Source organism: Dermacentor silvarum, chromosome 5 (genome assembly GCF_013339745.2).
Source record: "Dermacentor silvarum isolate Dsil-2018 chromosome 5, BIME_Dsil_1.4, whole genome shotgun sequence".
Lineage (NCBI taxonomy): Eukaryota > Metazoa > Arthropoda > Arachnida > Ixodida > Ixodidae > Dermacentor > Dermacentor silvarum.
In genome coordinates this window covers 49,966,909-49,990,895 of record NC_051158.1, presented here as the reverse complement: position 1 = coordinate 49,990,895, position 23,987 = coordinate 49,966,909, and the positions used below count along the sequence as shown (strand labels likewise).

At 43.8% G+C, this 23,987-nt stretch overlaps 1 protein-coding gene across 1 annotated transcript in view; it reads right to left on the bottom strand.

Moving 5' to 3' along the window:
• Window positions 1–10,708: 10,708 nt before the first annotated feature.
• The window catches only part of LOC119453378 (cytochrome P450 6B5-like), a 45,541-nt gene continuing 32,262 nt past the window's right edge, over window positions 10,709–23,987 (bottom strand). Inside the window, exons 10-14 of the mRNA XM_037715421.2 lie at window positions 22,736–22,844; window positions 19,645–19,733; window positions 17,313–17,453; window positions 13,907–14,072; window positions 10,709–11,027 (exon numbers count right to left, since the gene is read on the bottom strand). Coding sequence (XP_037571349.1) covers window positions 10,950–11,027; window positions 13,907–14,072; window positions 17,313–17,453; window positions 19,645–19,733; window positions 22,736–22,844 — 583 coding nt within the window. The 3' untranslated portion in view covers window positions 10,709–10,949. The remainder of the gene's footprint in view (window positions 11,028–13,906; window positions 14,073–17,312; window positions 17,454–19,644; window positions 19,734–22,735; window positions 22,845–23,987) is intronic.

Sequence of the window (23,987 nt, the reverse complement as noted above, 5' to 3'; positions counted from 1 at the left end):
ATATAAGCCATACCTCTGTTATTTAGTCCATACTGCCTTCTTCCCTCTTTTAATGTTACACCTAGAATTTTCCGCGCTATGCTTCATTGCCAGATCCTTAGCCTCATCTCGCGTTTCCGTTATGTTCGAAGTTATTGTTCCATAAATAGTGCTGTTAGAATGCTGTGAATCTCTACTGATATTTGTCACTTCAGCATGTGCCATGTGACATGTCTTATTGTACGCAATGTTTCGGTACATTAATCGTTAACAGGCACAGTAGAACTGGTGTCTTTCTAATAGGACAAGTGAAGATTTGGGCAAGAAATAGAACGACGGGTATCGCAAGAATATAAAAACGAATTTTTGGCATTGTGTCATTACGGGCATTTGACCTACCGATTGTAAAATCAGTATATGCTTTTTTTTTGGCGCTCCTTGTCACCTTCTGTATTTGAGGAAAGACAGAGTGCAAAAGCGTATATTCAAAACACTCTCGTATATTACCAACTAGACATTCAACTATCAAAATATCTGGCAACATAAGATTACTGTAATAATTTCGGCTATTCGGAGCCTAGAATACGGGCATGCTGTGTTTAAGTGAGCAAATTCGTAGAGGGTGTTGTAAGCTCAATATTCTCACCCGTAGATGTCTCCGTATGTCTTCGACCACCAATCCATGACTTTGATGGTGTCCTGTCAACATTGGCATGGCGTGAAAACAATCGAAGCACATTTGTTGGTAGTTCATCAAACTGGCGCGCAATTATTATTTGCAGCAAAATAAGTCTAGTCCATGGGTCAATCCTCGCGGCTGCGTTGCGGGAGATTGGTGAAAAGAAGGCAATAAAAAGACCTAAAACAGTTTGTGTCCCACTGAGACGTACAGCTCACACACTGCACAGTCAGAATTTGTCTCACAGTCGGTAGCAACGCAGCAAGACCTCTATAGCAGCTCACACTGATGCCCGTGTACGCCAGTGCCTGAGAATATTGCTTTTTGCGAGTGGGCGCTTGTACAGCTGCTCTACTGCGTCGGAGAGCGCTGCCTTTAGCTGGTTCAAGCGAGGGCACTCGCAGAGGAGGGTGTGTGATCGTATCACTAGAACAAACAAGGAAAGAAGAAATCAGAACCATGAAAAGAAAATAGTTCGTTCTTCTCACCCCACCTAGCACAGGTGCTGTACTTGTTAAGTGCAAATAAACCCTGATAAACTCGGCCATGCACATGAGGGCTACACTTTTTTTTGAAAGGTGATAGCTGCTAGGTAAATGGGGAGGCGTTCCGTAAACGGTGCCTCAATCTTAATAATATTTGCCAAAATTTGCATTACTTAGAAGAGTGCGAGAAGAGACGAATTCCTGTGAAGGACAAGTTTTGCTGAAGACTACCAGAGCGAAGTGTGTTCGACTTGAACTATTTTTAGGTGCACACTCCTTCGCTGCGAAGGTACTTACTGGAACTTAATGTGAACTCACAGTGACTGTGCTTCAGCTTCACTTTTATTTACCTTGTGTTTTGAAGACAAGGTTTGGTATATCTGGGAGTGGGGTATCTTGTAACCACTTCCAGAATAAAATAGTTGATTAGGTGAGTTGCAGATCTTGTATGGACATGAGAATGATTTGAAGTGATACTTCTTCATGCCGAGAACATGTAGCAATTGTCGGCAAGTATGGATATTGTCAAGATATGATCAAATATCGGAAAAGTTAGCTGTAAACTGGGCTGGATTGGAGTGCCCTTCTCGCTGTCGCCCTCTACAGTACCGCCGCCAAGTGTGATCTAACTTGACTGCCGCATCCTCAAACGGAAAGCGCAAAGTGGTTGATTTTGGTACAAGATGTTTAGAGACGTATAGCAAGAGATGTATAGAGTTTTGGTGAAAAAAAAAAAAAGCTTGGAAGAGATTTCTACTACCCCATCCACAGCAGGCATAGCTAGCGGTACAAGATAGATAGGGAAGTTTTGGAGGAAGGTAAAGAAGGTTATGGAAATGCATACAAAAGTAATAGAATAACAAATTGGACTGCAATCCACGCTGTGAAGGTGGTTGTCGATGGAGAGGAAGAAATCCCGGGTTCCTAGTCGAGCACAGCTTTGCTGTAAAAGCATGTTTAACATACCTTATTACATCAACAGGCCAGGTTAGTATTTGTGACCGTCCCGTTTCAAATGGGATGCCAATAAGTAATCATAATCATCATCATCATGGTAGAGTCACTATGGAAAGCAAGCTTTCAGACTAGCGCAGTTGTGCCCCTCAGCTAGCAAAAATCACGGGCGGGTTCCATAGGGCTTAAGAAACAGCACCACAGCGTTAAGAAACAGCATCTAGTTTTGAGTTCTTTAAAGTTTGTGGTATGGTTTGTCACAACGTTTTTTTTTTTCGCGCAGTTTGCAATAGTAGGTCTTCTCGTCCTACCAACAAGCCGGGCTAAACACTTTTCTGGCATTATTCCCGAAATTTGGTTGGTGCGGGCGGCACAACGTTTTCAAAGATCACGAACCCCCCAACTGAATGATCAGTGGGACCATACTGCGTTGCTTCATCGCACAGGTAATACGGCGGCAATTATCTATTTTCGAGTATATACGCACCTCACTGTCCGAACTTCACTATTTAGTGTGTTGCTGACTCTTTACCAGATATAGTAAACACCAGGGGCCTGTCAAAGAAAGCGCTAAGTGAAGACGAACGAATACAAAGACGTTAGTTTTCCACTACGTATAAGCTGGCATATACACACGTGAAGGCACGAGTGCCGCATGCGCATCTAAAACCCGCAATAATTGAGCACTAGCGATAAATTTGGTGCTGAACTTTCACTGCCGAATGAGTGCGATGCGGTCAGTTTGATTCTCAGCCCTCGCGGCTGTCGCACTACAATACGGGCTGACCTTATGTTACAGCGCCCGTGCACTGCAACGCATATCACAGCATACTTGCCACCATGTGAACCTTATTATGCATGAATATCCCGCTATCCCGCAGACACAATATTACGTTATGGGGGAGGGAGAGAAGACGGATTGGCATGTATTTACCTAAATTTGCATTTACCGCGTTCGAGATCGGGTTTATTTGCGATTAAACGAGTACCGCACCTGCGCTACGTGGGGTGAGAAAAACGGGATAAAAGTTTCTATTGATTGTTCCGATTTGTTTTTTTTTTTTTTCATTTTTTGTTGAAGCGATCACACCACCGTTGCCAGTGTCCTCGCTTGAACCAGCTAAAAGCATAGCTTTTCTCCGCAGTATTTATCTTTAGACTCTTCACAAAAGCAGCAGTAAACTTGGAATAGCAGAAATTCTCCCATCATTGTTTTTCAGTGCTCTTGCTACTGCCGAATTTGCCTGCTTCAGAAACTGATTTGCACAAACTTGCTAGAAGCAAGTTTATTCTTGAAGCAAGTTAGCTCGAAGCAATAAACTTGCTCGAAGAAAAGAAAATAAATAAAATAAGAACTCTTATTAATATGAATAAAGAAAGAAGTAAAACTAGAAAGAAAGCAAGAGCTCAACATTTGGCGCTATCGCCTTCACTCCAATTTGTCCCAATTTTGATTCCATATTCTGCCTTCGAAATGACCCAAAGTTCGTGCGTTTTATTGCAATGTAGTGCTACTGAAAAGCTGCTGGTCACTGTAATAATGCGAGGTAAGCTTGAAAAACTGCCCTCTTTTTTTTTAAATAGCTCTATCACTGCTCACCTTATTCCAGAACTCGTAAAAGTTTCCCGACAACAAGCTTGGTTCGGGACCATGAATTCCTTTATTTTTGAAGATGCTGAACTTGCTTCGGCGCCACCTGCAAATGATAAAAAATGTCTAATGAATACGGAAGCTCGACATTTCAACGCATGGATGTTCGGCTGAGAGAGAGAAAAAAATCAAACAAAATGCTATTAAATAACTTATTTATTCGTGTACATCACAGTTTTCAATTCGGAACATTGGTTCGAAATTGAAACCTGTGATTTATACGAATAAACAAATGAAATATTTTAATGAATAAAAATATTGAGGGTTTGCTTTTGGGAGCTAAGAATTAAAACAACTGAAGGACGAGATAGAAAAGTATTATACAGTCCCCCATGATTGAAATGAAGAGTAGAAATCACAATGTAAGAATAGCTTGCACAATAGGCAACGAATGATCGGACATCACTTTTTGTACTAGGTAAAATCTTATTGAGAGTGCAAGAATAGTGCGATATGTATTATGGGGCAAGGCAGGTTGATATGTAAAAAGTTATGCATAATAGCGAGACCTATTTCGCGGTGCGTATAAGAGAGAACAAGGGGAACAGATATGACACGTTTTAGGATTCATTCATGTGTAGTACGCTTGTTTACCATCTACAAGAAAGCGTTAGTGATGCTATGAAGGTTGCCTGATGGCGACGACAACTCGTACAGTTCTGAACAGTTCTGTTCTCGCGCTACCCTCCTCCCTCACATCTCTCCCCAATTAAAAATAAATGATAAAGACCGTACTCGTAGTATGACTACGACGACTTCATTGCAATGCACGCCGCGTAGTAATTGGAAGGATAAATACAGGAAAAGTCCTGTTTCTAGTTTTTACTGTTGTCACTGTAAATGTTGCATACCTTAACTCGCATCTTACTGTTATAGTGCGACGCATTGACCGCAGCATGACAACACCTGCCAAAGCGTAAACAAACCGTGTGTTGACAGAAGGACGCTGTAATCGCCGTTTCTGAGTGCTTAGTTGCTGTCACTGTGAAAGGTAACACTGAGTGACAACCCTCGCGTGGGCGTGGTGTACAACGTAACAGCGTGTATTGCTCTGCTATCCTAGACTGGCCATCTAAATTAGCCATGGATGTCCGCAGAACTGTGCGAGCTAAAAATCAATGAGAACCAACACGTGATATTAAGTACTTTTTAGCATTGATGGGCTTGAGAAAAGTAAACATACTTTATTGGACGCACTATATTTCTCTAAAATGGTCTTACATGCGCGAACGATCGTTTATTCACGCTATAATTAGTTTCCGGCACTTCTTTGTTCATAGGATGCATTGAAAGTTTCTTTTCTAAACCGGCCAAACTGTATTATCTTTGTTAAGCACGAATACTGAACCATCCCCATCATCAGCCTATTTTTATGTCCAGCGAAGGATGAAGCCCTGTCCCAGCGATCTCCAAGTACCACGGTCGCGCGCTAGCTGATTCCTTCTTGGTCCTGTAGATTTCCTAATTTCATAACCCCACTTAATTATCAGCGTTAAGAGACAGCAACGCAGCCGATGACGCATAATTACATACTCGCTAAACTAAGCGGCGGCTAGAAGTACCGCGAGCAGCAGGTTGCAAAATTTCTCACCTCCAGAAAGCCACAACAGCAATGAGAATACCAGCAGCCGCTGTTGGAACTTTGAAGTCGAGCAAGTCGAAAGCCATGGTAATATAGTACGTCAGCTGGGAAGCACCCGCGTTTACGATTTATTGAAGATACAGCTTAAAAAAGCTAAGTGAGGCGCGGTGCTCGCAATGTCCCCGCGATGACACGGACCTGTGTATTGTTAGACGCGCCGAGAGAACATTAAGCGATGTAAGCAGTTTATCTCCCGCAGATAGCATAGGCCTGTCTGCAGTCCTGTACAAGTTCAACGGACGCCGGTGTTTATCGTGCACTGCTTTTCAGCCAAGCACTTGTAAAACAATGCCCCGATTGTATAATTTTATGGGCAATTTCTACGTTTTTGCACTTCCGTAGCAACGGTTGCGGTAGTTATGGCGTGCACGTATGCTCATGTTCGGTTAGTACACAAGCTGCTGCTTCCTTGTGGTGGCAGACATGCTAAAGCGTTTCAACCTGCGCTGTCAATCGCCAGCCGTACGGGTCGTGAGCGCCGATGGACGCGCCACTGGTGGCGGCCTTGCTAAGTGCACTCGGGAAAGGAGGCGGCCATGCGCTGTAGTTTACTGCGTCGTTGCTTGTGCTTCTCTGTTTCAAGCACTTTTTTTTTCGCAAAAATAAACAACACCCGTCGCATGTTTCTGGTGGTCAGATCTTCAAGGCATGTCGAAGAACAATTGTGGCGTGGTGGGGTGCTCAGGTACTTGCAAAGAACTTGCCAGTGACACGGTTATAATAATTCCCGCGAGGTCGCATGAATAATGCACGGTGGAAGAAGATAGGTGATCCGACGGCGGCGCGAGGCGCGGCCACTTAGTGTGACTCTACGCACGCCGCTGCCGAAAGGGGCAGCACCTGTTCTGGGGGCCACTTTTTCGCTCGCTTTGCTGGCGCTTTTATGGGCATGCGCGGCAGAGGTGCTTTATTTCGATGCATGTATGTCGTTAGCCTGCTTAAAACGACTCTATTTGGTTGGAGGAACGTCCCTTTATATTTCTGCCGTCATTCCGATTGACTCCGATGCGGCGAGCAGCGGCAAGCGCAGCGCACCGTCTGCTCGAGCAGACGACGCGTCTCTCTTGTGTTGGAAATGACGGTATTTTGACAGTAAGTGGCATGAAATCTTCTACCTGCTCACGATTTGGCGTCTGAATAATGAAAATTTTCACATGTTTAGGTATGGGTGTTTAAATGCTGACGGAGGTCGTAAATTATCCACTGTTGTGCCGCTTCTCCAAGGCCTCCTGAACACGTGCTGCCCCTAGCGGCGGCGCTCACTTCCGGTCACACGAAGTGGCCGCTCTATCGCCCCAGCGCGGGCGCGCCGTCGGAGCACCTATCTTCTTACACCGTGCATGAATGGCAGCAACGGCATTCATGGACCTCCGCATTTCGATGGAAAATATCTTGTTCTCATGGTTTCTTTTGTCGTTATAGTGCTTCTTGCACTCGATCCTGTTTACATGATTACACCATGACTTTTATAACTTCCAACCTTTCTTTCGGTTCGGTTTGTCATGAAGTGCAGCATGCAGGTTAAAGGCATTGCGCTTCTACTATTTGCCGATTCTCTACCGTGGTTTTCCAGTTCATGGGCATGACTGTTCAAGTGCATCGAGTTTTGTGTTAAAGGTCCTGAGACTTGGAAGGACTGATTTTGTTGGTTTTATGCGGCCCGTTAAACCACCTATGATGCAGGCCATTTTCTTGGTTCTGTTTTATGAGTGGCTTCGCGCGTGTTGAACTGTTTCTAGTTGCTTCGTGTTGAACAAATGTTTTTAATGTTAGCATTAGGAACTTCAAACGGGAAAAAGTATGTGTTTGAAGTGTGGGAAGCCGCTCAGGTGGTATATATATATATATATATATATATATATATATATATATATATATCAGTGAAGCATAGAATCACAGGAGCAGGCACATAAATACTTAAAAGAATAGGATCACGTAGGAAGAAATAACAGGACGCTACTGACGTTTCGGCGTGGGTCCGGCCTGCATCATAAGTGACCCGGCCTCGATGAAGACCGGACTCCGGACAGAACGTAAGTAATTTCCTGTTAATTTACCCCTCTCTTGCTAGCGTGAGACGGGGGTAATTGCAGATCGCAGGTAGAGAGGCCTTCGTCCTGCAGTGGACAAGAAAATAGGCTTATCATGATACGCATAAATATTGAGGCGAAGCGATAATTTTGAGCGCAAAATGAATGAGTGACTTGATGTTAAGCGCAAGAGAGCACGTAGGACGGCAGAAGTGAACGAAGACACAGCGCTTATTGACGATTTAGCGGTAAATGCGAGAGGAAATGCACCTCTTGTTGGCACCGGATCCGTAAATGTTAACCCCATTTCAAAGCGTTGCTCACGAGCGCACTCGACACGCGTCCTGCCTCTTCGGGAACCGAAGTACAAGTGACGGCGGTATGCTCCGAACCACTGTCAGACCATCTTTTCTCAAGAGCAGATGCACGAAAACACGTTTTCCGGTTCACCAGGCCTTGGAAACCGTGGTGCAAAAAACACTGAAAACACTGTGTGTGCCTTCGTCCATTCGTCTGGATAACATTTCGTTCCTCTTACTCCTGGCGTTGGCGACGCGGACCGCGAGCACACTGCTGGCGTGACCAGTAATCAGTGGCGCAGCCAGGGGGCGGCACACCGAGCGCGTCCCCACCCCGAAAGGAGGAGTAGATTTTAGTGACGAGAAAACAGGAGAGGTGGTCCATGAGAGCGTGTCTCTAGCCCGCTTCTGCTCACTGGGGTAAGGGGAAGTGGGAGATACAGGGAGAGGTAGGTGGCAGGTCATTGTGATATGGTACAATAAGCTACTAGATACACCAGCCCCCGGAATTTCTGTGTTGGTAGGTGACCAACCGAACTCTCTCGTCCCCCTCAACCTCCTCGTTCCCGGGCAAGTTATGTTCACTGCGTTTTTACACTGACTTTTTAAGCATGTTTCCATAATGTGTTTTGTTCGCCGAGCGTGTTTCATACCAGCTCATGCCATCTTTTGGTCTGTGAACAATTTTTAGTTAGTGCAAAACTTGCCGATACGCCGCCCCCCCTCCCCCCCCCCCCCTATAGTTTTGAACATTTCCAATGTCATTCAAATAAATTATTCGCACATTCTCCTTAATCTCAGAGGCACTGTATCGTTCAACTATGGACCATTGATTTCTGGAGAACACAAATTCGGCGAGAAATTCTAGGATTCGTTGTTGCTCAGGTACTAAATACGTTGCTTCACAAAAGGATTAGAGTCACAGAGTTGCGGACTTGACAATTATGAAAGGCAAAATGTGTCATCCACCTGAATGGAGCACGAAGCTACAAACGAAGCCCCATTTCTCAGACGAAGCCCCAGTTCTCAGAGACAACGTTTCGCATTTGAGATTATGTATGGTGAATTTGAGCAATATTTCATCGACTTTCTTAAAAAAGGTGGCGGCCTAAATAAAAACTCGTGTTAGGACAGTCATTGCATGTTATTGTTTCCTCTTAAATGCAACAATCCTCCACATATTTAGTTGGTGGTTGCCGAGAAAAAATATTTCTCTGTTCCTATCTATTAAGATATTTAGCTAGGAGCTCCCGTCTGTCTTCTTGCTTTTTCTTAGGAACGGGAAGTAACGAACGCATTTTTGCAATTGCATCTAAATTCCTTACCTACGGAGCTTCGACCGCACGTGTGCTCCTGAAAGAGAACGTTGAAGGCGTGTCTTTTATTGCGTTCGGGCACTTCGTCGACAAAATCAAAATTAGGCCGCCTCTTCTGGAGGCGCGTTGGCAAAATTGTTTTGTGAATTCCAAGTGACAGCCAGCGTCCCTATTGTCGTCGTTTTCAGAGTTACTCAACATCCTCTTATTTGATGTTTACCACCGGACGAAGGGCACTCCCAGCTACAATCCAGATACTTTGGGTTTTTTAAACGGGACAATACGGAACGACAGATAGGAACGCAGACTAGCCACCATAATATTTCCTCTTAGAGAAAGGCTTACGTAAGCATGTAAACAGGCATCACCAAGCACCAAAGAGCGGAACACGTTTACAAATAGCATTCAAGATACGGCAGCTCTTTTTTGAGGGGCAAAGGCACGGCGGCTCCCTAACGCATGATTCATCATTCTTGAGGGTAGCAAAAGCTTCGAAAATCTCGCGCTTTATTAGTCCCGGACATTTTTTTTTCGAGACGATGCATCGGTCACACTTGCACCTTCTTCGCTCAAGTATGTACAAACAGGCCAGATTTAGGCCATTGTTGAACTACATTTATCTTCCGTCAGCTTGTACGCCCTCCTATACCTGCAAAGTTTCCTAACTCATCATCCAATCTTCTGCCATCCTCGACAAAGTTTTCCTTTGCTTGACACACATTGCATCACGCTAATGCCAGCGGCTATTCGCTTTAGATCTGCGAAACTCCATTCCTCTTTTGTTATCTTATCTAGACTATTACCTCCATGCATTTTCTTTCAGATCAATATAACCGTCTTCTTGTAATTAAATTGCACCTTCTTTGAAAGGCAAAAATTGTTTAGCTTCAGCTGCAGCATGAAGCTAAAAAGGAAACACATCCGCATTTTCCAAACAGCGAGCTTTGCAGTCAAGGGAAAAATTCGTCCTGGTACAGGGGATCGAATCCGGGTGCATCAACTGTCTGGAGCCTTCGCTCTTCCACCTGTGATAAACAAGGGACTGGCAGATCGGTGAGCGAGACAGAGTTATTGGACAACACGAAGTGAAGAAACATTCTATATGGCAACTCCGTTGTGTGGAAATCAGAACTGCAGAATTTCCTGCGCCATGAGGATTACCGCAGTACTAGTTTGATATATTCCGCACGCATCTTTTGTGCGTGGCTACATCGCTCATTGAGCGACCTTTAACTTTATTTTTTATTTGTATATTTTTCTGGAGTTTCTCTATTTTACAAGTTTCTTCACCATTGGCTAGCGCTGACATGATGAAATGATGGTAAAAATTTTGAAGGTAACCGGCTACATGTGTAAGGTGGGAGGTGGGACCCCGCGCGGAGGTATTCGGACAATACGAAAGCAAGCTATTCCGTTTGTTTAGGCAAAACAACGTGCTCTCTCAGTAGGGCGAGACGTTTCACTACACTACATGCATTGATTGCGCAGTCGGACTTGAGACTGAGACAGTCCAATGCTGAAAACACCCGTGTACTTAGATTTAGGTGCCCGTTAAAGAACCCGAGGTGGTCCGAATAAATCCGGGGTCCTTACAATCGCGTGCCTCATAATATCGAATGGTGGTTGTGGCACGTAAAATCCCAGAATGTAATTATTCTGGTAAGAATGTCGTTGCAAAGTAATGGCTTTATTAAATGTTCCGCGCGCATATAGACAGCCCCGAAAGACGTCAGAATATGCGGCGCTGGGATCGCAAGGCATTTCAACACCACCAGGTACCAGAGGTGTTCGTTGCTGGCAGATTCCTTTTTCCATGCTTTCGCAGAGATACTTGTTGATGTGGGAAAAGGGCGACCCGCGCACGTTTCCTTTTGGATTTCTTTTTTTTCCGAGCGACGTCGATTGCCACCACTATCAGATCTTCTCCACTCGAACCCACACTCCATTCTTTGGCGAAGCGATGATGGACTCGGTTTTCCTTTCTAACTGACCCTGCAGTATGAGAAGCAAGCAGCGAGATAAAATATGACACTCTAGTTAGTTAGTTAGTTGTACATGTTAACTAGAAGGTGATGATGAAACAATTAAAAGCGGTCAACAAGAGATGTTTCGCGCTTCGGCCAACGTTTCGTCTTAAGGGCCCTGACGAAGACAATTCCCTTGCCGAAACGTTGCCTCCAGCGTGAGATCTCTCTAGTTAGAGCATACCTGATTACTTATGCTAAAGGTATGCCGGGGAGATAAATAATTTAATTATTTTGTTTGCTTACACAAGCACTTAATTGTATAAGCAAACTGTTACTGCGGATACACTTGAATGCTAGCTGATGCCATCAGTGTACTACTGATTACATTTCATCGTTTGACCACGCCAAATCATTATAAAAGCATCAATATGTGCGAGCCTCTTAGCTGGAGGGTACTCTATACGCCTTCTTCCTACTCGTGTTCTTAACTTTGCATGTCTGATCGAGCTATCAGACTGTATTGAGTTTTTCGGAGCAATGCTTATGCTTCCTTTGTTGTTTTCTCTCCGAGGTGGAGTAGCCAGTGCCAGCTAAATGCGCCAACCTCTACTTTACTTCATAAATTAACAATTATGCAGATACAACGCACCCTTGAAATATTTGTGAAGCGAAGCTTTCCTGAAGCGGTTAACTAAATGTTACGTAACTAAAAGCGATGCGTACAGCTGTTCTTATTGTCAGTTTCTGCAACGTATAACTTCATGCAATGTTTAGGTTGGTTCGCACCGCACAGGTCATAACTTGAATGCCCTGCAAAGTTTATGCTTATGGACGACGCCGATCATATTTCTATGCCGAAATGCTGACCACAATTCATGCCAGTGCATACTATGAGACGTGGACGCAGTGATGTGATGAGGACGAATGCAAAGTTTGATCTTTGTCGAGGGGAAGAATATCAAGGGCAGGCGAGCACAGAGGAAAGTTACGACACGAAAGACAGTGGTAAGGTTGAGCATTATTCGTCTGTTTCATTTCAGCGTCTTTGGTCAAATGGAAACTGGTGCACTCGCATAGGCGTCTTGCACGAACGTGCTCTGGCGCACATATGCCGCGCGACGCACGTGACAATAAATGGCTTCTTGGCTTTGGTAGGAGAAGCATGTATGCCATTGTGGCGCATGGCTTCAGAACATCGGCTCTTGCGCAAGAATAAAGAGATTCCCTCCCACCTTACAGTTTGGACCCATATTTATTTCTTCTGTTTTTCTGTATTAGTTATTCAGCAAGACAGCAGCAGCACCCAGCAGCAGCCACGGTCAACAATGTCAGAGGTGCTTCGCCTAGAAATCCTCGCTTTTAAAGCACCAGCAACAACAACAAAAAAAAAATTCACCACCCATGCACCCCACGGTTAATCCCGACGGTTCATTAAAGTCTTCCTCAATTATTGCTTACGTATTTGTCTAACTCGTCCGCAGGAGCTGCCGGATCGCCCCGCCATTGCCGCCTGAAGCTCCGCATCCCGGGCCCAATCCCCTGCCGAGGTGCTGGCGCGACGCCGACGAGATCTCTCCCGCTCCTGGTCTCGGCGGCTCATATCCACAAATCCAATGCGGGCATGGGCCACACGTGATTTTTTTCTTATCTTCTTTGTTTCGTTGTTTCTTTCTTTTTTGTCTCTCTCTTACTACCTTTCGTTCCTTCTTTCTTTCTTGCCTCTGTCTCATACCCCCGTATCCAATGCGGGTATGCGCCACACGTGATTTTATTATCGCTAAACGTGACGTAACTGACGAGCATGTGACGTTATGGATGTCATGACCCATCAGTCATGTTAATCATACATTCGTACCCTTTCACGCCAATTTTGGTATATAGCAAGTGAACGAGACGCGAGTTTTCGATAGGTTTTCGATAGGTTTATTTCCGCCGGAGAGTTTCTGTGGTCGGACCCGGAGCGTTTCGCGTAGGCATATACAGCTTCGCTGTAAGAAAAGCTTTCGTGCCATCTAACCCCGTGCACGTTTGTTGGGAAAGAAATGAACGCGTAGACAGTAACTTAGGCAAAAGGCAAACGACTTCTTTAAAAAAAACGAAAAAATAATGTCAACGAGATTTTAGTGTTGCTAAAAGATTTTAGTGTTGCACGCATATTCCTGCGTGGTTCCTGCGCACATCAATATATAGACCTTTTCTGCATATGTCTCTGTTTTATAACCCAGCCACACAAGCCTCTTTCAGAGCTTTGCTGGCTCAAAATAACAAAAAAAAAAGAATTATGTATAATGTTCTATATTCTACAGCCGCCAGAGAGCTCTGCTTGTTGAGCAACAGGAATTACCCGGGCACCGGTAAGAGCCTAAAAATTGCTTTTGCAGCCATTCTGCATCATTTATGGCTATTTCTATGCCTTCCATAAAATCTTCTTACTGTCTAGCCGCACCTTCTGTCACAGCAGTGTCGGTGTGAACGAATGCCCCGAGGCAAGCACAGGCGCCTCCCTACTTCCAGAAGTCAGGGAAAAGGCATAATTATTGCCGTTTCGGACACATAGGTCGCGACTTTTCCACCCTCCGCCTTTTCTTCTGTATATGCCTCCACTGTTACAATTCACAAGCAAACATTGTAGAAGCACCAGTCAGCGGCAACATGGAGACACTAACAATGAAGATATTGAGAAAACGAGAAGGAAACAACACCTGTACTTCGCTTTGTCATCTATGGGCCTTGCTTGTTGTGTGCGTCCCTCTATCAGCAAGTATAGCTTCCGAAAAAGCGCCATGTTTTTTTCAAGGTCATATAGACATGTTGCGCTAACTGTATATACACAACAGCTGTTCGCACTCGGAGAATACTTAAAAAAAGCAGTATATTCCTTCTCCAAGCACAAGCGTCGCTCACACTTGCGTGTCTGGAACCCAAGTGCAGCCGGAACCTGTGCACAAGCTTGGCAACAATGAGGGTCATCTCGAGCTGAGCCAGCCTCATGCCCACACAGTTACGGGCCCCCGCGCCGAAAGGCTGGAAGGCCAGGGGATGCCTGGCCGCCTTCTGCTCCGGAGAGAACCTGCCGAAAACGGAATATGAAACACAGCATTTGAGAACGTTTCCCCCACTCAAAATGGCATGTTGACTCAATGTACGTATAGAACGATACGTGGGTAAGTGGGTGGGTGGGTGAGTGCATGGACGGACGGATGGACGGGTGGGTGGTATGGGATGGGATTGGATAGATGGATGGACGGAGAGATATGGGCACGCAGTTCGAAACGGGGTGACAGCTGATGCCGCCAAACTGATTATTTTTACCTTCCTTCTGAGTTTACTGTATGCCCTTAAGGATTTAAATAATCATCGAACCTTAAAAAATGCTTACTGCCATGGAAAGTAATGTCTTTTCATTTGTGTGTTTCCTTCCTTTACATAAACAATACTGCAGCTGTCTTTGCCACCCCGAATGTACATTCAACTTTCCTACCGGATATTCAAGGCCGGGAATAGGGTAACTACGTTCGTTTTTACCTCTGTACTAATGCTCCAACACACTAGCAAATGATCCCTTGTGGTTTCTACGCCATTGTGACATAATACTTATGTGTAGTCGACATCGGCAGTCTTTCTCCCATAACACCGTGTTTTCAGATATCCTGACCTTACTTCGAACTGTAGCGCAATTTTCTTTCAGTTACCGCAAGTATTTTTCTCTTAATTTCATTCCTTTGCACTTTCAAGATGATTGCTAATAGCATCCCCTTCTAATCGGAGTGGTCATAACAATCAGCTAGCCTGGGTGAGCTACTTTTATGTCTGCGTGTCACAATTTAGTGTTCTTCCTATCACGGCTTTGTTTCGTAAAGTTGCATACAGCTGTGATTAACCTGTCCCTGTCTCTTCAATGCTCATCTTTAATCAATACGTTAATCGTCGGTTGTCTTCATCTTAACCACTGACCAGTTATAGCTTCCGGCAGCTTTAAACCAGAGAGCTTCTGAATGGTGGACGTAGCCTACAGCTCTTGCTTGGTGAATATCTTGGCATTTCTTTAGAATGTGATAAAGGGCCTTCGTAATTTCCTGCAGCCTACAGCGGTCTCGCTCTTTCGCGATAATTCAGCTGCTGACTGTTTAGACCCTAAGACGGCCACCCCGGGAATCAAAATGATAGGCACTGCCCACTGTGGGCTCGCACACATTTTTTTCTCTTGTTTTCCGTCATCAATTCACCGTCTTCGTTTCCCTCGCTTTGGTTTTGATGATTTCGTTTTGTATGTTTGCATTTTCAATGACCCTATACTTCGTCGCTAGCTTTCTTAACCTCTCCATGCTCTTAGGTACTTCAGGTATTTGTGCATTTAATCATGCATTTCTTTTCATCTATGCCTCCGAATATTGCCTCAATACCATTCTTCTTCTGTGCTTTTTTTTTGAGTCCTACGGGTGGCATAAAAGATCTATGAGCAACTGCTTAACCAAACAATGGTAAATAAAGAAGGCCGCAGTTGTGCCTAACGAATATGTGACTCGTCCTGTAGTCGTTGACACAATAAGTTTTAGGCTTGTAGCACCGCTCGAACGAGCAAAAAGGAAGGTGGAGGAGTAATCAAAAGGAATGGAGAACAGGGTGAGCGCTCGCCCTGTTCTCCGTTCTATTTCATTAGCCCTTCCACCTTCATTTTGGTTCTTTCTGAGCTGCGCTACAAGCCTGAAAGTCATGACATGCCAACTCGCCCAAAACGGCTACGCTTTTGACACAATAAGTACCGCTCAGCTCTGAGAATTTCCGGAGCCGTAAGGAGAAATTAGCAACAGAATAACAACGGGTGGTCATCAATGCATCGGTCGCAGCCTCATCGAGTATTGCTTAGCAGATGATAGTTCCAGAAACGTGTCATCTACACAGGCTCTTCCGCTAATGCCCAAACGCCGTAGTCTTCATTGGTAATTTCCATGCGCATGTAGACTATCCTATCACCACTGCCATAATCACCATCATCGGTCATTCATTTATTTACGTTCACTGCCAGGTCGAAGGCTTCTCCGAGCAATTTCCAACTACCACTGTATTACGCCTAACTTTACATCAAACTCAGTGCCTTCCTCGACTGCGCCTCCCTTCTGTTGGCACTCATTCATTAACCATAACGGTCCACCAGTTATGAGCCCTACGCATTACATGGCCCAAACAGCTCCAAATATTTCTCTTTATTAAAATTAGATTCTGGGGTTATACGTGCCAAAACTACGATCTGATTATGAGGCACGTCTTGGTGGAGGACTACGGAATAATTTGGACCACCTGGGGTCCTTTAACGTGCACCGAAGTCTAAGTACACGGGTGCTTTCGCATTTCGCCCCCATCGAAATGCGTCCGGCTTGGCCGGGAATGTCAACTACTAGAAAATCGGCTACTTCCTTTTGCTCTCTTTTTTTGGCAAACAATTAGTAACTGGAATATCTTTCACCTGGCTGCCTATTGTGTGGAAAGTAGAATGCTACTGCTTGAGTTGCTTTCTACCCCCCCCCCCTCCTCCCGCCCTTTGCTTGCTTTTCGCTTGGTTGTTTAATTAGCTCTTCATTGCATTTTATTTCGCTTGATATTGTGCACATTGTTTATGGATTTCCATTTACCAGTAGTGTCAATAAATGTAATATTTTACTATTGCGTTGATGTTTTGCGCTTGCAGCAATTTGCCGTTTTGCTTCTCATTACCATGTTTACTATTTTCACTGTTGTTTATTGTCGTATCGTGATTTTATGTTGCCCCTCCTGCTTGGGCCATGGGTTCTTCAGTATTTCTAGATCAACGAAAATTTAAAAAACACAATCCGTATCGATGTTTCCCACAAGCTTATCGAATTATAAGCAACAATTTGCTCTAGATAAACATTCATTCCGTCATATTAGGAGCTATCGTTTAATAAAGCACCACTGCAAAACGTTTGATGGTGTAGTTATGCCTTCAAATTTGGTTACGTTTTTTTCGCCCAAGTACATTGGCTACACGTCAGAAGCTTGATCAAATCCAGACAGCCAAATTTCGTGTGACAACTTTCCGAGTAATTCATCAGCTCTGCGTTTTCTTCAAAGTATAAGAAATCTGCTCATCTGCTCATTGCAATACAAGAGATGTATTTTGTGCCACAGCAAATTTATTTCTCATCTTGCTTAAGAATTTGTTGAGCAGTCGAGGGAATAGGATGTTCTTACATCATCGTACTGATATTTTCTTTGTGGTCTGTGTCGAAGAATTCCAGGAACTATCACTTCCTCACTGAAACAGAAAAGCGATGAAATGTAAGACACTTGCCTGTCAGGGTCGAACTCTTCCGGCCGGTCCCAGAATCGAGGGTCCCTGTGTATTTGCTCAGTGCAGGCCATGATGCTGACACCCTTCGGAATAATCATATCCTTGTAGTGGTAATCGCAGGGAGCCTTCCTTGATGTGAAGCTAGCAGCAGGAGTGGGGAAAAAAGGAATTAGGGAGTTGTTCGCAGATGATTGCATCCTTTGCCATGAGGTAAATAATCCTAATGACCAGAAATTATTAAGTAGTGCTCTAGACAAGCTACATATTTGGTGCGAAAAATGGCAAATGAGCATCAATGCAGAAAAAATCCGTTCGTATGATAATATCAAGAAAGAAGGCGCCACTGACTTTTCCGTATTCGATTAACGCTCGCTGTCTTACTGCTGTAAATTATTATAAATGCCTAGGTGTAATAATCAGTTCAGACCTCCGGTGGAATGACCATATCGCTTTTATAGAAAAGAAAGCCATGAAAAAACTTGGATAACTAACAAGGTCTCTACGCCAGACGACTCAAGAAATACAATTATTGTCTAATAAAACCTATATCCGTCCCCTTTTGGAATGTGCCTCAGTAGTTGGGGATCCGTACACTAAAAAAATATTGATAAACTTGAGAACGTACAGAGAAAAACCGCTCGTTTTATCTTTCGCTCGCACAGTTGCCATGCTTCATTTAGTGCTCTTCTTCAAACAGCGAACTTGGAATCCTTGTAACTATGACAGCTTTGCATTGCCTCGAGTTCATACATAGAAAAAGTTACGCGACGACCCACGCGGGCGTATCATTCAAAGAAATTAAAAGAATTTTCTTGCAGGACTAGCACCTAGAAGCATTCTTTTTTTCCGCGAACTGTACGTCAGTGGAATGGTCTCCCGAGCGATGTTGTGGATGCAGCAACAGTGCCTTCTTTTTCAGCGCAGCTGAAACAATTGTAAGAATCTTTTGTCAACTTATCCGTTCTAATCCTGTTTGTTGTTCTGACGTTAGCACATCTTTCAGTATACGTTATGCATTGTGTAATTCATTTGTATTCTCTAAGTATGTTCCCAATTGTGTGTTAACAGTGTTGTTTTTTTGTTCAACACTTTGTTATAACATTACAGTGTGCTATAATGTATTTTGTTCAACCAGAGACACATTGTCTCAGTGCCCACTCCTTCTTACGGTCTTATTCTAAGGGCAGCAGAAACCTTGTAAATAAATAAATAAATAAATAAATAAATAAATAAATAAATAAATAAATAAATAAATAAATAAATAAATAAATAAATAAAATAAAGATCATCTGCATTCTAAGCGAATATAATTATTACACGTGCCTTAGAGAAATAAATAATGGTATGAAAATCCTAGTGGAGTCTCATTGTGTAAGAATAAAATAATGAAACAAGCTTATCAGTACAGCTTCAAATATTGTGAAGGAATTAAATTATTGACAGTCAACAGTTGTTCCACAAACACTAAATTGATACTTAAGGTATCTTAAATAGAAGATCGATAAATATAACTGCCTAAAAGTAGTAAGACAGAAACAATAGCGTCATGTTTGTCTTTGTTTTGTCGCCTACCAGGCGCATGAAGTAAGTTGTCACCGTAGCCAACAGGCTTTTTACTATTGGCAAAAGCAATGTTGTCATTTTCTCTCACGAAAAATCACTGTTTTCTAATGACAAATTTTATTCAAACTGTGTTCGTAGTGCTAATTGCGTGGTTTGGCGTGTGGCGTCCCGCGAAATTTCGTGATTGTCGGCTACAGTGCACCATCTAAAACGTGCGCTGCCTACATTTCTATGGACGGCGTAGATCACTAATGTTTTAAGCGCAAGCTTCGTTTATCAACATACAGTCTCAAACAACGTCAGTGGCAATGTAGGTGAAGATCATGGTTGCGGCAGTAAGTTCTTTTGTCATGCTTCAGCTATGCGCTGGTTAAAATTTAAGGATGCTTAAAAACATCGGCCGCAGTGCGTTATGCATTAAGGTTATTGCACTGGTCGCTTGGTTCCTCTGCTGCCGATATCGATTGTGAGCAGCAAGCAGCCGAACGAGGACTACGGAAAGAACTTAGGACGAGCGCTGTCTATCAGCTAAGCGTTTATTAAGAAAAAATCTGATAAAATACGGCAGCCTTGACCATAACCAAAATTTTTTCTTCATGTCCATTGAGGTTGTCATTTTTGAGGAAGTTCTTTTTTTCGGAATAGAGCTTAAGTTGATAGACAGCAATCATGCTGCACTGTTTCGTCGTTCCTCGTTCCTGTGGTCACTGCACAGAATGAGTAAAATCCAGTTCGTCACTTGATAATTCGATCTCTTTGGTTTACTTACGCAAAGACCGGTGGGTACAGACGCAGTGTCTCGTCGATGGTTTGCTTCGTGTAGGTGAGGTCTTTGATGGTGTCGTAGGTGAAGCCACCCTGCAGAGGTGGAATATGAGAGGTCCATGACTTTAGGTCGGGCGATCAAACGTGTGGCAGGAATTTAGCACAGCACACTAATACGTTGGTTGGTCGGTTAATTCGCGTTTAATCACGCAAAGAGGACTAAGGCCACGCTGCGCCGGTCACAAGACAGTCTAAAACGCAATGCGAAAGCAGCTAGAACTGCGTTACATTACAGTCGATGTAAATAAACAGTTTTATCAAAAAAGTTCAACAAGTTGGTAAATGCCACTACCGGGTCATCAGCCAACAATTAGGGCAGGGTTTAAAGGTTTATGTAAACCATACAAATTGTGCATATGCATGTTGCGGCAGCTTTTTATAAGTGTAGTGTGTTCACTGTCTTTTGAAAGACATGTGCACTCTTAGGTAGAAGAGAGCGCCAATATCTCCTTTGCCTGAGTATTGCCGTTCGACCAGCGTTTAACACCGTTTTCGTGAGTACACGTACCTCCATCGCTATACACTGACTGAATAGGGTCAGGCATTTTTACCGTTTCAATTTCAGTGCACGTAAGCTGTCTAGTACGGACCTAAATATTTCGACAAGCACTTACATCCGCATCAAGGATCTCAATACTTTGCTATCGCATTCTTGGCTCTGTCGGTGTATCCTAATTAATGACGCACTTCCTTAATCTTTGGTAACAATCTTGAACATCGTGCCAAAATCGATTCACTATACTAATTTGCACTGCGATAAGTACATCACTCAAAGGCGCTTATAGGATAAAGATTTAGCCCGGGTGCTTAAGTATCGTTTGCACTTCACGGAATGCCGGGACACCGCAGACGTGGACGATAGCATCCGCACCTAGGGTCATCAGGTGGCGCTTTATTGAACATCAAGTTGAACATTGTCATTTGTTCGATAAAATTTTGTCGGTGGCAAAGGCGTCAATAGCCACTGCGGTGTACATCTATCTTTATTCTGTCGCCGACACTTTAACGTTAGCCGTTGTGTCGCACATAGTCCGTCATTGCGGTAAATATTTTGCCGCGATCCGGTTAAACTCAACAACAGCAAATGGCACCACATGCATGGCTGCTCACGTCGCCGCTTATCTGATTTTCTGCATGTGATAATACACAGCTGGGCAAGCAAATATGTAATGTATATAATTATTCAGCTCACTATTGCGCGCTTTTGCATATTTACTTTATTTTGTATATCGAATTACTTACAACGGGCGAAATTTGAATATTCTTACGGCAGAAATAATTTTCAGCAGCTATAGGGGAACCCTTTTACGAAAACCTAACACATTCCCTTGAAGTAATCCAAAGCAACGAAACTCGTTTTATACTTTACAAGACTGTACTGCGAGTTTGTCTTCAGTGAAATAAAATCTGGTTCTCCAGCCACTGGCAACACGTCGAAGGATTTCTTGTCTTTCATTTTTTCATAAACTGTATCACAACGTTATACTCTTCACACGAAACTCAAGTCGCGACCATATTACTTATCTCACCGTGCTGATCATCTGCACAAAGTTAGAACTTGTGCATGTAAGGCGACACGTTCTTTACACTCATTTTTGCCACGCACGTCAATAGAATGAGATGAACTTCCCTCTGATATTACTTCCAGTAATAACAATAAAAATTTTTCTGCAAGCACTAGCCTAGCTGGCACTGTATAAAAGCAAACTCGATCCATGTGGAACACGCCAGGTTTCCGGTGTACTCGACTGCACCGCTTGGACCCATCCCTCCGACTACATATTCCATCTGGACTTTGCCGAAACGAGACAACTGCTCTCTGCCGACTGCGGTTTGGAGTATCCTTTAGGAATGTTTTTGCTTGCCGCAGCGGAATGACTGACAGTGCTACCTGTGATAGTTGCGACAGCGAGGAAACAATCGAACATATCTTGTGTCATTGTCCCCGCTACAGCTCCCAGAGACAGACGCTCGTGACGACGGCTGGCGCGCCTCGACGACCGGCCGCTTTCTGAGCAGACGATCTTATAGTGCTGGCTGACGCGGTCTTCACACCAGAAGGGGATGAGCGCGCTGCTGAGGTTCCTCCGGACAAGCGACCTACTTGAACGACTGTGACACTCCTCAGTTCCTTTGTGTGTGTGCGTGTGTGTTTTTCTGATCTCCTTCTCCTTCTATGTGTGTGCATTTTTCTTTATCTTTCTGTCTCTCCTTACCTCTTCCCCAGTGCAGGGTAGCAAACTGCATATCTACCTTCCGGTTAACCTCCCTGCCTTTCCCATCTCATTTATCTTCTCTCGCTTCAAACGTTTGTACGAACTAATGTTAGTTGTTTCTTTAGTTTACTTATATTATGCCATGTTCTATTACTGTATTTACCAACCCTTCAGTTAACGTTGTATAATTAGCAAATGTTGTGTACACCCTCCGTAGTTGCTTAGTGGCTATGGTTTGGGCTGCTAAACACTAGATTGCGGGATCGAATACCGGCCATGGCGGCTGCATTTCGATGGAGGCGAAATGCGAAAATTCCGCGTACTTTGATTCAAGCGCACGGTAAAGACCAGGTGGTCCAAATTATTCCTGAGTCCCCGACTACGACGTGCCTCATAATCAAATCCTGGTTCTGGTACGTAAAACCCCATAATTGAAAAAGATATTGTGTGTACAAGCGGTATAAGTTTGATATATATTTCATCGTTGTGTCTTGTAGAACCCACTCACCTCTCTAATTCCACAATGCCGTGAGGGTGAACAAACAAACAAACAAACAAACAAACAAACAAACAAGCAAACAAATAAATAAATAAATAAATAAATAAACAAACAAATAAACAAATAAATAAGTAAATAAATAAATAAATAAATAAATAAATAAATATTGAATAAATAAATAAGTAAATAAATAAACAGCCATTAGTAACAAAGGAAATACATGTAAATCTAAGAGAACGCAAGTAGCTTTCGGTTATTGCCGATGCAATGCATGAGTTAAAACCTCCCATTTTCACGAGGACGAGAAATACTTCACTCACATGTTTCTCGTATGCTGCGTTTACTTCTTGCCTGACCTTCTCCTGGATCTGAGGATACTTGGCCAGACAAAAGACGCAAAAGGACCCGCCAGCTGACACAGTCTCGAACCTTTGCATCAAGAAAGGCACATATTGACGTCAACCAAGAGGCGCAACTAAACACGGCGGCTGCGATTCTCTGACTTCAAAACTGTGTGTCTTATTCAAAACTAGCAACATGTTCAAACTCGAATGAAAGACTGTTGTGATGCAATAATAAAGAACTGAACGGGTAAGGAGGCGCACACCTAAAGATCACAAAAAAGGAAAGAAATCGAAAGAAGAAACGGCAAATGTGAAGAAAGTAAAGAGTATATAATATACCCGTGGGCCAAAATATGTATTACAGTAAAGCGTCCGGCAGAACCCTAACACGATGATTGCCTAAGTTATGCGAGAACAATCGCACCGCACTCATATACTTTATTCAAATTTTATTACAGCCAATTGAGCGGAACGTGATGGTGCGTCTGTTTAACTCTGTTACTCTCACCGCCACACCCACCGTGCGTCACTCAAGACCTTCTGACCCTCTACGCCCGAGCCGTGCATGTGATGACTAGAAGCGTGAATTGTTGGGCTAGTTGGTTTATGTTCTAAGGCGAAAAACAGCGGCGATAAAAACCAAGACGCAGGACCAGAGCGAGGAAAACACACACACAGTCGCCGGACTTATAACTGATTTATTCGAAGCATCCACGTACTTTTAAACACCGCTTTTCTTGTTCAAGCGCACGTGCAGAAGAAGCCAATCAGCCACATGAAATAATTCAACATAACCCTGATAAACATCGACACTCTTTCTCCGTGATAAAAACGGAAGGGTCGCTTACGAAAACCCGCTCGTTCTTTTTGATAAAGAATGCTTCCAGTAGTTCACGCTCATGCTTGGCCTTCCCCCTGCCGATGACGCTAGTACTGTGAAACAAAGTCGAGCAGCGGTCACAAGCCCTCACATGCAATGCCAAGTTGCTTCCTGTACCCGATCGTAGCGTGCTGTCGTGTTCTCTAAGGCGTTCATTTAAGCATTGCACAGTCTGGCCGATATATACCTTTCCACAAGCCAAGGGGATTGAATAAACCACTCCCACCGCGCACTTAGTGAACTCTGTTCGGTGTTTGGTTTTGCAGGCTGAATATCATTCACGGGCGGAGATGCGGGCACAAAAGCCAGAAAGCTTTCGGGGGGCAGAAAACACCAAGTTAACCCCGA